General features: G+C 39.2%; 2 protein-coding genes and 1 long non-coding RNA gene across 4 annotated transcripts in view; all 3 read left to right on the forward strand.

Moving 5' to 3' along the window:
* LOC137973534 (DNA repair endonuclease XPF-like) overlaps positions 1 to 2,041 on the forward strand; it is a 48,231-nt gene extending 46,190 nt beyond the window's left edge. Inside the window, exon 34 of one of the 2 annotated variants that reach the window (XM_068820369.1) lies at positions 1,325 to 2,041. In XM_068820369.1, the coding sequence (XP_068676470.1) occupies positions 1,325 to 1,490 (166 nt within the window). In that variant the 3' untranslated portion in view covers positions 1,491 to 2,041. The remainder of the gene's footprint in view (positions 1 to 1,324) is intronic. The other variant, XM_068820370.1, reaches the window with a different exon arrangement.
* Positions 2,042 to 5,166: 3,125 nt separating this feature from the next.
* Positions 5,167 to 6,878, forward strand: LOC137973329 (trace amine-associated receptor 7c-like). The gene has a single exon (XM_068820118.1). The coding sequence runs from the start codon at positions 5,767 to 5,769 to the stop codon at positions 6,640 to 6,642; it is 876 nt and encodes a 291-aa protein (XP_068676219.1). The 5' UTR covers positions 5,167 to 5,766; the 3' UTR covers positions 6,643 to 6,878.
* Positions 6,879 to 11,454: 4,576 nt separating this feature from the next.
* LOC137973884 (uncharacterized) overlaps positions 11,455 to 12,500 on the forward strand; it is a 15,940-nt gene continuing 14,894 nt past the window's right edge. The window contains exon 1 of the long non-coding RNA XR_011117336.1: positions 11,455 to 12,046. This is a non-coding gene — a long non-coding RNA (uncharacterized lncRNA). The remainder of the gene's footprint in view (positions 12,047 to 12,500) is intronic.

The raw sequence follows: 12,500 nt of genomic DNA on the forward strand, positions 1-12,500 counted from the left end.
GTTGGAGCTTTGCTCTTTTAGAGCGGTTTTCAAATGAGTATCGTAAAACCAAAACCAAAGTAATTACTTTGGCCAATGAAAAAGGACGGAGGCAATCCAGTAAACCAATCAAAACTCGAAGTAATTACACGTAGCCGACACAAAGCGCTGAAGAAGATGCAGTCATTTTTGTGACGTAACAAGTTACCATGGCAGCAGAAAAGCCTTGTAAAACACCCTCTATTTTGGCTTTAGTTGCTCAGATATGAAAAACGAACTCGGTGACCCCAATTTTTTATTGCACAAAAGTGATCAGCAGGCCAAGAAGAAACTTTCTGCAAAGTTTTAAAAATTCTGTGGAGCGGATTCAGAGCTATCCTAAATTTTCAATTATTTAGGGTGGCTCTAAATCAACTGCACAGAATGTTTTTTTTGGCCTGCTGATCACATTTCAGAAATAAAAAAATGGGGGTCATCGATATGAGCATACTAAAGCCAAAATATGGGGTGTTTTAGCAGGGCTTTTCTGTTGCTACGGTAACTTTTCACATCACAAAAAAATGACCGAATCTTTTTCAGCAATAATTGGTGTTTGATATGGTACCGTAACATTGCTGTTAAGTGGCAAAGTATTGTAGTGTCAATCCTTCTAATAAGAACATTTCTTTCAAGTGTTGAAACTGGTTTGAGCCACCCCTTAAGTTGACTTTGTTTACCTCGGTTATGTTCCATGAAACTTTGGAACATAAACTTTGGATTTTTGGTCCGCGGCATCACAAATGCACTCAACGGAACTGCAAAGATGATCTGTTTTGGGAGGAGGAAGCAGACGACATTGGCAACAAGTTTGACACGGAAAGCGAAGACGGAGACTGAAGAGTAGCAGACATCAAAACGTCAACGTCCAACATGTTTTGTCACAACATGTTTCTTTTTAGGTTTTTGGCTATGTTTATTATTGGGAAAATTTGGCGAATTAGATTTTGTTGGGTGAAAATACTCGGCCTTAAGATCGACGCAGCCCGAGTTCGGAAGAATTTGGGAGTACACATGGAGGTTTAACTGAAAAAATGCTGCACGTGACCTTCTAACCGAAAAAATACGGTATTCTGTTGCTTTGTTCGCACCTTACATATAGACCTCTCTCATGAGCCCCTTTTGTCTTGTCCACCAGTATTGTACATTACTCCATGTTATGTTATCTTTAGAAACTGGTTGCAAACCACTAACAGAATCGGGCGAAAACCCCTTTCGTTTTCGTTACAACTTAAGTAAAGTTCATAACTGCTATGATCAAAAAATCTTATTTGGTTTATATGTTAAATTTTAGTTATTTCTTCTCTAGATTTGTGATGAGGAACGTGGCTAGCATTGAAGAACTTTTCAAATTGTCAGAGGAAAAACTCACAAATATTCTGGGGAACGCGACCAATGCCAAACTTCTGTGGGAGTTCATTCAAAACGACAGCAAAACACAAGTGAAGACGTTAACCTCTAAAAACAAGAGATGACACCCATTTATCCTCTACATTTCTTCATAGATTACATTGTGGTCTAGTTGTATATCTTTTGAGTTGTTCGTCGTGTGGATTCTCTGGACAAGCGATTATCATCATCATCATTATCATTATTTTTATGGTCATCATTGTCACACATCAGGTAACCTTTTAGTTACAGAGTAACTTATCGCACGTTTTGTCTTCATCCATCCAACAAGCCTCTCGTTCCCTACTTTGAAAAATCAACGGGTATTGTTGCGAACAATTTTAACAATATTGGGCCACGACCTCAATCATTTTGTAACTAGATGCGTATGGACGTTTGTTTCTTTTGTACAGTTTTCTTTGATTGATACATCTGTACATTTGACTTTGATCAGTACTACCCGAATTTTTATGTCGAGCAGTTGCTGTTGTCAAACCTTTCAAATGGATTTTAGTGTCGTATATTTGTTGTAAAAAGTCAAGCAAATTAAACGAATTAATTATCCCGTGAGAGGATTTATGACAGCTATTTCAATAGAAATGATAGAGATATCAAATAAAGTTTTAAAAAAATCTGATTATAGTTTTACAATTGCTCGAAAAACGAAATGGGATCTTACAGCTTCGTAGTCGTGTCAGAGTATCGAGTTTTAGCAATTGCCCATACGGATCGAGGCATATTGCTCCTGACATTGGCTTTTGTTGTACGGAGGGTCTTTTCTCTAGCGTTTTGGGAAAAGGGCTAGACAGTATCGTTTGTTGTACACAAGCTTGTTATATGGTGCACCCATCATGTAAAAAACTGAAAGGCTGTGAGCTCAGTCTTCTCGCTAAACTTCATCCGGAGGTTAGAAAAAATCTACCACATTTAATGTCTCTCGTACAATTAATTGGGAGATACATTAGCAAAAAAATCTTCCCAGAAATCTTTACTCAACGAAATGAAATTGCTCTCGGTGGAAAGCGATCTCTTTTGAGAGGTTCGCTTGATTCGTTTCTTGTCGCTTTTGTCGCCTTAAAAGAGAAGTTCACTCCAAAATGACAATCCTTTTTTATCGATTAATAGAAAGTTCATGAGGAGAACAGCTTTTAACCAAAATTTCAATCTTGAAATAGCTTAATAACCTTGTGAAATCCTTGTCAAGTTATAAATCATGTCAGATTTCAGTTGTTTTCCGGTGTAGCAAAATGCACAATAGAAAGTACGTTACGTAGCGGTGTTTTGATTGGGCAATGCACAATAGAACGCACGTGGCGCTGTTTACATTATTTATTAAAAGCGAACCACATAGTCCAAAATCATTGAGAGCACTGTGCTGCGTTGTTTGGATTACTGAGGATCGATGTTGCGTTGGCTTAATCGATTTTTGTTTCGGGCGCTCAAAACACATACAAAGAAAGGCACACGCTTTTCGCGGTAGACCCACCATAAAAGAAGTCGAGCGTCAGCTTCGAAACAGGTCGTTCCGCCATTCGAACTGAATGAAACTCAAATGCACTCAAATGTAACGGAGATGGACGCAGCTGTTGGATACTTTATTGATACTTTATTGATACTTAATTGAGAACTACTCTGAAGATGACAGTGGCAGAGAAAATAACCGTCTTGACAAACAATTAACATAGACTCCATATTGGTCCATAATTTTATTAGACTTCTTCTGAAGACAAAGTAAAAACATTGGCACAGCGAACAAATCTCCTCCCACTCAGAGTACCATTCACTACGAAGATACGTTTTTTATCTGTTGCGTTCTTTTGTTTTTTATTGTCAAACAGCTTGTTTCTTTGTAATGGTCTTCATATATCCTTTGTTCACCTAGCCATATTAGTGATCGTGTTCATTGCCATCTTGTATCTGTAGTTCTGTTCTAGTTATACAAGATTTGATATCATCGGTGGAAATTATGATCAGCTCTTTGGAAAATAATTGTGTTATAGTTTAAAAGGCTGTGCAGTTATCTTTGATTGTCAGTGATAATAAAGACTTGATTCCAAAAGAGAAATACATCAGGGTCTTCATATGCAAAAGTTTATTTGTTTTTCTTTAGTTGAGATTTGCGTGTGCATCGACATAGACGTGATTGAGAACCGAGCATAATTACAGAGAAAAGGCTGAGACGTCTATTTTGTAAAAGCAGAAAAAGGAGAAAACGTCGGCCGTTGGCAAAAGCCGGACCGGACCGGATCGGATCAAAACTCTGCTATCGCTCATACATGCTTCTATAACTAGTCGCCAAGACTTCTGTAACGCCCTTTTGTACGGTTTCCCTCGTACAAATACCGCTATAGGCTCCAGCGTGTGCAGAACGCTGCAGCAAGGTTAGTAATGGACATTGGAAAATACACGCACTTAACACCATTTCTGTACGGTCTTCATTGGTTACCGGTTTGCTTGCGTATCCATTTAAGATTTTACATTTAACTTTTAAAGTGATACACGGATTAGCTCCATCTTATCTTAGTGATATAGTTAAAATATCGGGAACAAACCACACAGTTGATCTTTAGTGGTTAAAGTGCCCATAACCCGAAATATTTTTTTCGCTTAAATGAATCTTGCACCTGTTCGAGACGCATTGCGGCCATTTTTTCCTTTTCTAACAAATCCTGCCATTTTATAGGCTTCGAAAGTTGCGAAAATCCAAGCATCTTTTGTTCACGACCGAGTTAGAAGGGGAGTGGGTCTATTCCTGTTTTTACGTCACAATCTACGTTGCATGCATTTTTACAAAGAGTTAATGCAATGTAAATCAGTTTGTGACGTAAAAACAGGAATAGACCCACTCCCCTTCTAACTCGGTCGTGAACAAAAGATGCTTGGATTTTCGCAACTTTCGAAGCCTCTAAAATGGCAGGGTTTGTTAGAAAAAGGAAAAAATAGCCGCAATGCGTTTCGAACAGGTGCAAAGGTTCATTTTAGCGAAAAAAAAGATTTTGGGGTTATGGGCACTTTAAGTGGGTGCTCCTGCATGGTTGAAATCCTGTCCAGGAATGCAACTTTCACTTTTTTTTTTCCTATAGCAACCCAAAGGAAACCACTAGGCTCTCTCAATTAATCAATATACGAAATATTGACAGAAGTATACATGACTGTCAGATCATAGGCAGAGCTACTCAGTAAATAGTGAAACATTAAAATATACTGGGTATCCCTAACCCTGACCCTAAAAAAATATCACTAAAACTATCAGGAAGTAAGCCTAGTTTATATAGATACATAAACGTTCCTATTGGAAGTTTATAGTTACTTTTGGAGTTTTTTAAACAAAAGTCATTGTGAGAATCAAAAGCACTCCTCGACATTATTCTTACAGCCCGTTTTTGAAGTATAGTTTGAAGGGGAAGTCGATGCCCAGACACTCGAACAGTAGATTGACGATCATGACAGGTATTGATAACAAAAATTCCTAATGGGACGCCTGCGCCTTTTTCGGTTCCTTCCATACATTTCTTTTTTTTGCTTGATGTTTCCAAAAAAAATAAATAATTTATCGATTTTTGCAGTCAAAAGAGCTCAAAAGGGATGTCGACGAATACTGAGTAATTTTGCTCTTCTTCAATGAGGAGAACAAAAGTTCTTTTTGTAGTCTGTGTTGGTCAGACTCTTTTCTTCCGGATTTAAGTCAAATCCTTCTGATATGGTACAAACACACCTGTAATTAAATTCGACTCTGTTGAATTTTCCTTATGTACACAAACAGAACCCATTTATTTGCATATTGGAGACAATTTTCTTTTTCTTTTCAATGGCACATGTCGATTTAGTAAAAAAATTTGTTTCACAAATTTAAGTTTACTGTTTTCTTTAGTCCAGTTCAAGCAGGGTCAGCTGTTTAATTGGATTCGTCATTTGGAGGAGAGAAAAAATCTTTCAATAAAAGTGTTTAACTGCGAGGGAAGCGATGTATGCGAGATTTAGTAACTGGAACACATAGTTTGCCATTTTTTTCCTTGAATACGCATTCACATTGCTACCCGATGTGTTAGTTACAAAGGGCCGCAGATGTTGAATCCAGCAAGTCATTAATCAAGTTTGACTCCCTAAAAGGATCCTAAGTTTGACACCGAGTTTTTATTAAATTAATAAACAGTTAACTTTTGTTGTTCAATGAAAATGCGTGAATGTTCCCAAGCAACTCGTGTGCGTTTGAAGAAGATGCTAATATCCGCGAGAGATGTTTTGTCAGTTCGCACGTTGAAGTGTTTCATAACAGTTCTTCGAAAGACCCGCCAATCAAATCAGAAGTCTGTTGGGCGTTAAGCAGACACAGGCCGCACGCTTCAGTCTCCATTCCTGGCAATGGAGAGGTGGACGTCTGTGTGCGGTTGGCTTCTCTCCATTGCAACAGTGCTTGGAAATGGTTTTGTCGTAATTCTTATCGCTAAACGTCGCCGGTTACACTCCTCCAGTAACTGGCTCGTGTTTTCTTTGGCTGTTGCCGATCTTGGCGTCGGGATCGTCGCGTTTCCACTAAGTCATCTTTGCGGTCTGTTTATTTGTAACATGCGAGTGTACGTGGGTTTTCACTGGTTTATCCTGCATTCTTCGGTTACAAATCTTTGCTCTCTGACCTGGGATCGTTTCACGGCGATTGTTCATCCGTTGAAATATCACACCTCCATGACCGCCAGACGAACTTTAGTAGTTATCACGCTAGCGTGGTTGATACCTTTCCTTATTGCCTTGTATCTCGTCTCAGGAATGTACATTACGAACTCGCCGACGGCTTTGAAAATCATACGGTTGACTGGAGTGTCTGGGTTTAATATATTGGGCTGCATACTTCTTTTACACGCTGTTGTTCGTATTCTCATTGCGAAGGCAAAACACCAAGCTGCTTTGAAGTCAGAGAGAAGGCAGCTTCAACATAACCAATCACTGAATCCATCTTCCCTTCCTCAAAGACGGAAGCACACCAACACCGCGAGCTTTATTATTGCTCTTGTTTTGTTTTTTCTGGGATGTTATGTGATAACAAGCTTTTTGATGTTCTGTCTTGCATTTTCTTGTGTCAATCTCCCTATTGAAGCCGGTTTTGTCACTCTGCTTCTCTTGACGGGGAACTCAACAGTTAACCCTCTGGTTTATGCATTCTTGAAGAAAGACATTAAAAGAGAGATAAAAATTGTCGTATTCAGGCTCGAACTACGAAACAATAACGACGAAAGATCCTGATCACAAATTATCTTAGCCTTAAAATTAAACTTTTATGCGTTCAGTCGTTCACGGTTATTTACTTTTTCTCTAGTTCTCTGTGTTTTGTGATAGGTTTTTCGGGATTGCATGAAACAAGGAAAGGTAAATGTGTGATAGAGTCAGCATTTTCTCTCCAGATTTTGGCAACTTGGACTTGTTGAGAAGCAAAACAATGCAATATCATAGTCATAGAATATTAAAATATTTGTTCCAACTTCAAACTTCTCACTGATTTGTGGTGTGTGGGTGAACCGGATAAAAGACTTGTCAAGAGCAAAATTGATCTTTCCGTTATCGCTACTCCACTGGACTTTGCATTGACAATTTGTGATTACAGTGGGACTTTTCAATCAAAAGTGAATGAACTGAAGAAGATACTTTAATAGCTTTATCAACGTGTTGATTTATATATACTGCGAAAAACCCCGAAGCATAGTTTTGATAGTGACGTTTTGTATTGGCGATATTCAAATTTGTAACTCCTTTAAGGCGCCCTTTACTTTGCAAAAAAGAGTCCGGAAAAAAAAAAAACATTACATCTCACAAAAGCCTTTCTTTTCTTTTTTTTTTTTTTCTAAACAATGACAGCACAGTATCGGTTTTGTAATGACTTGCACACTGAAACATATATCGCACGTAAAGTCTAATCCTAGCGTTTGTGCCGAAAACCTACCATAGTTAATCGTGGGACTGGTTATGAAACCTTAAAACCTTTAAAAGCAAGAACAATGTTGTCGCATTCGTTGTTGAATTGACCGTGACCCTGTACAATCTTTTTTTCGCTTCGCACGGTTTCGCAAATTAGTTGCGCATAATTTAATCGAAAGATATTTGATTGGTTATCTTCTCGAAAAAAGTTTGTTTTGTGCAGGGTCAAGGCCAAAAATACGGACAAAAACATGAAAGGCACTTGTCGAGTGTCGTAGACAACTCCATGCGTTAACTATAAACCTACAGAACGATGATTAGAAAACTCAGGTTTTTTGGCTTGAAGGGAGGTTATCCAAGTTAAGAATGCATACAAGGGAGCATTCCGGGACATGCTATCAAAGAAAGGGTACAATATCCGATAAAATTTTAAGTATAGATTTAAGACGTCAGGCCAATTTTATACGGAAGAAATTTGCGCGCAGTTGCTCATAATAAACTGAATTCATTTAAATGCTTCCCGGCTGAAGTCGGTTAAAACGCACTTGTCAATGATTAAAAAAAGCCGTTTCGTATGTGCTAACTACTTTCAAAAGGCGGTTGTCTTTAAAGTTTGGAAAATAGTGAAACAGAAGAGCTTTTTATAGGCATGATTTCCGACTGGTAGGCTGATGATTTACTTAAATTTATTCAGTTGTGTCGTGTATCTCAATGTACACAATGTAACTGATCGATGCGAATAAAATTAAAGAGACCCCGACATCCTTGGCCGCGGCGGCCATATAAGAGTCTGTTGTTTTTCCTCTTTACAGTGTTAGTAAAATGACGTTAATGTATCTTCATGTCTATTTGATTTTGTTACCGGAATCTTAAAATTGGAAGGGCTTTCATCTGAACACTTGATGGCGCTTTTTAGGGCTAATTTGCGATGTTGCTTGTCGCACATCATATAAAGCGGAAAGTTAAGCCGTGCACTTTAACCTCATTACTGGGTTGCCTTATAAGGCAAACCCAGTCGAGGTCTACGTTTAGTTTGTTTGTTTTTTTTTTTTTTTTTTTTTTTTTTTCGTTTTTTTTTTTTTTTTTTTTTTTCCGTGTCGGTAAAAGTCTTGCCTGTCACTCCCCTGGTAAGTAGTGTCTTTGTGTATAGAGCCTTCTGCGCGTATTTTCTTAGGATCGAGAGGGTAGTGGAACTGCGTAGATTTCTCTTGTGGACACAGTAGAATCATTAACTTAGCCTGCAATGGCGTCGAAAGTCATGCAACGCGAATGGCGTTTTAGTGGATCCTTAAACAAAATATACCCTTATGGAGCTCAATAATGGAAAGTCAGTTGGATAAACTAGGCATGAATCTCAAAAGCGACGAGTACTGGACTTCGACAACAATCTATCGCCCGTCGAGACGAAATCAAAGTGAGCAGTATTTACCTGAAGTACATGGTAATTTGACACAATTGAGTTTCTTGTCTTCACGCACGCAATGAAATAGGAAGAGGTTTTCGCCTCTAAGAGCAAATATGTTGTTTGTTTCAATAAAATTTTCGCTGGAAAAGGATTCTGTGGTATTTTCTGCCTTTGTGAATTATAATATCATGTTGAATTTTCGAGCTTAAGGTTCAAATGTGATATGGGAGAAGTTTTTAGTATTGCTCTGTAAGCAGGAAGGGTTCACAGGCCTGTTGGAAGCGTGCTTGAGTTTCAACAAAATGAGCCCCAAAATCAGTGAAAACTTGTGACGCAGATGAATAATAAAGTAGCTGCTATTTCCAAAATTATGGAATTACCTGGTGATAAATCACGTCGTACACGTCTTGGAGAGTAAATTTTGACTTTGCATAAACAAGAGTTGGGCGATTGTGATCTTTGTTTTGACTTCGCTCATTTCATTGTCAAACTTTATCACACTTGACAGAAAAAGAAACTTACAAAAACCCGGTATCTTGGGCATATGAATTACGGGGTGGTGACTTCTTTGCCTAAAAGCAACTCACTTAACGAAACTGTCCTTTTTCAAACAACAACAAGGATTCAAACAGCTTCAATTCTTACAGAGTTCGATAAAACATGCGGTGGGGCAACCAAAGCGATGGGAGCTGTGTTGGGGTTTCAGTGTGAAAGTACAAACGGCTACTAACACTCTTATAACTCTTTTTTCATTATTATTTTACTAACCCACAGTCTGCAGTCTGCATTTTACCCTCAGTCTGCATTTTATCCCTGGTCTGCAGTCTGCAGTCTGCGTTTTACACTGACCGGTTATTTGAGTGGTTTTTGGCAACAGAGGTTAATTATTCGTAATGCGATCGCTTCCGTTGCCGTTAGCAATGGGTCGCAAATTTGACACTTTTATCGCATTATCACATTACGCATTGAACCACGTTATCTATTATTCCTAAAAATCTAAAAATATTCGTGCCTTATCAGTTTTCGGTCGAATTTATGTCCAAGAAGGCAGATAAATTGCAGAAAATATTAGTTTTGCATCCAAAAATTCGTAATCAACGCTAAAATGACCAAATTTTGCCTAGAAAACATATTTTACTGTTATTTTTCTTAAATTTTTTCGTTCAACTTTCGCTTTTATAAAATGTTTCAGTTTTCTGTAAATAAGTTATATGCTGTTGGAAAGCTTATTTTCTTAGCTTTAAAATGATGTATTTTTTCCCCCTAACTTAAATATTTTTTGAGAAAAAAAAAACATTTTTTGGCGATGGCTGATTTACCGCGGTTTTCTCGCGGTTGGGAAAGTAGGAAGAAGAGTTAGGCCAGTAGCCAGGTTTTTAACCTCAGAAAAGGATCTGTTTCGTCGTACGAACGTGTGAGGACCTGTTGATTACCTTTTGGTTAGTTTTTGCAAGCCCGGGGGGGGGGGGGGGGGGGCGGTACTCCCATATGAAACAGACGGGGATGCTCGTCGTCTCGCTTACGGGTGTAAATTTTGGATTTTGGTCTCGCTTAGGGTGTTTCGGGCAAAGCGCCAATATTTTAAGCCGCCAAGGTCAAAATTTGCTTAAGTCACGCCCAGATTGGTCTCCTTTAGGAGTCACAAAAAGCTTGAGCCACGCCCAGATGGTCTCCTTCAGGGGTTAAATTTAAAATTTCCGACTAGCATCCCCGTGTGTTCCATATGGGAGTTCCCCCCCCCCCACCCCCCCACCTCCGGGGCTGCACGTACCACAGGCAACCCAGTGTACCCTCACGGAGGGTCTAGTTAGCTTGCTACAATTAAAAGTATTCATATTTTCATGCAATAAAAAAAAAATAGCTTTTGTTCAGATTGAAAAAGAGTGCGTGCTAACAGGTTGGAATTTCGAATGAAAATACTTGAATTGCTTTGCTCAACTCTCAAAATGTCTCCTTCCCTGCTGTAAAGCACATGTTAGTCTGTTGTTATTGATTTCTAGCAAAATTTCGAGTAAGATAAGGCAGAGAAACTTTGCAAAAAATAAAGGACGCTGATTTTCCTTCAATCCCGGTAAACACACTTCGGTGTACTTGTCATGTGTTGTCATAGCAGGTATCTGTTCGCTGGTGACAATTTTAAATAACGAATCCGTCTTTGAATCGAGTTTGAAATGGGTCGCAGGGCTATCGTGTGATGGCCTATGAAAGATGGAAAAGGAAAAACACCTTTTGGGTTGGAAAATAATGAGGATCGTGTAAGCTGGAGATGTTTGGTGAGAAATTTTGGGTTTTAAAATGAAAATGAATCGGTTGGAATCGAGATTGAGAGCCTTGACGATACATTTCTTCCCCCCCCCCCCCCCCCCTCCACTCCCAAGCCCTTCTACCTGCACCAATGACCAAACGAACACTTCTCTAAAGTTCTCAAAAATTGTGGAAAAACGTTGCTGGGCAAGACGAGTTATCTAAGGCGCACGACATTTGCAGACGGAAATTCGTTGAAAGGCGGAAAGTTTACAACGTAGTTGTTTTGAATGAGCACCTCACCAAACCGTTTTAAACACGAAGACGCACGCAAAAGGGGTCGCTTCACGCCCTGCCTTTGTTCGAATCCATTCAAGCGCAAGTAATGGCCCTTTCCAGGTTAGTACATACATACATACATGTTAGTGATCACATGATTCAAAAACCGCCAAACTGGAACGCAAATTGCGGACAGGGACATCTAAAACAAAGCAAAATAATCCGAGTGGGCAATTTGCGTTCCAGTATATAGTGGTTTTTTTTTTTTGTTTTTTTTTTTTGTACTGTGTGATCACAAGCCGCAAAAGGCTTATTATCCAAGTTGACGATCGACAAACACAAGCAAAGAAAAGGAATCCCTAAAAGGTATCAGTTTCCAGCGCGAGAAAAATGGACGGGAGATTTCCAAAATTTACGACGAGTAATATCTCAAGCATGTTACCGACACGTTGCAATTTGGGGCTTATTTATTGCACAAATGATCACAGAGCTGTGTATTCAACCGCGCTTGATTGACGAATTCAACCGCGTGTGCTAATGTCCACGCCCTTTGTTAGGTTGATACACGTGCATGCACGGGATGTAGCGATTGGCTTGTGACCTTAATTGTGTCATACACTGTGACCATAACCAGGTTTTCTAAGCCCGCGAGACTGATCACCCCCAGCAAACCATTGTTTTAACGAAAACCGCTGGTCAGCAACCTTCGTTCTGCTGGTCATTGCTCTCCGTTGAGGCACAAAAAGGAAGATGGCGAACAAGCTCGGTAATTCTGGCTGGAGAATTACATACAAACTTTTTCAGCAGGTGAGTTATTATATTTGAATGTGCCTTTTCTTCATCTCTACAACAGGATAAAAAGTGGATATACTACTGACTACATTGTTGTTTTACTTGGCTTCTCTGCAACTTTATAGTCAACTTTGACCAGACCAGATATCTTGGTATCCGGTCAACTCGCCTACGTTCAAACTCGCCTAGGCCTGCTGGTGAACTCGCCTACGTAGGCGAATTTGATCACCATCATAGGCGAGTTCGTTATTCCTCATAGTTGTGTAAAATGTGTTGTAAAATGTGTTTGTTCTCCTCCCAGTAGCAGAATGATCGCGATAACCAACACAAATTTAAGAATTACGGTCAGTGACTTCACCAAAGTTCTGTCTTGTGTGTTAATAAGATCATTCAATTGACATAAACGGTGAACTGGATGAGTTGATAAAAAAGTTGTGGTGTTGTTTCGGCGGTTGTCGCAATAATAATC

This window comes from Montipora foliosa, chromosome 10, assembly GCF_036669935.1.
Source record: "Montipora foliosa isolate CH-2021 chromosome 10, ASM3666993v2, whole genome shotgun sequence".
NCBI lineage: Eukaryota > Metazoa > Cnidaria > Anthozoa > Scleractinia > Acroporidae > Montipora > Montipora foliosa.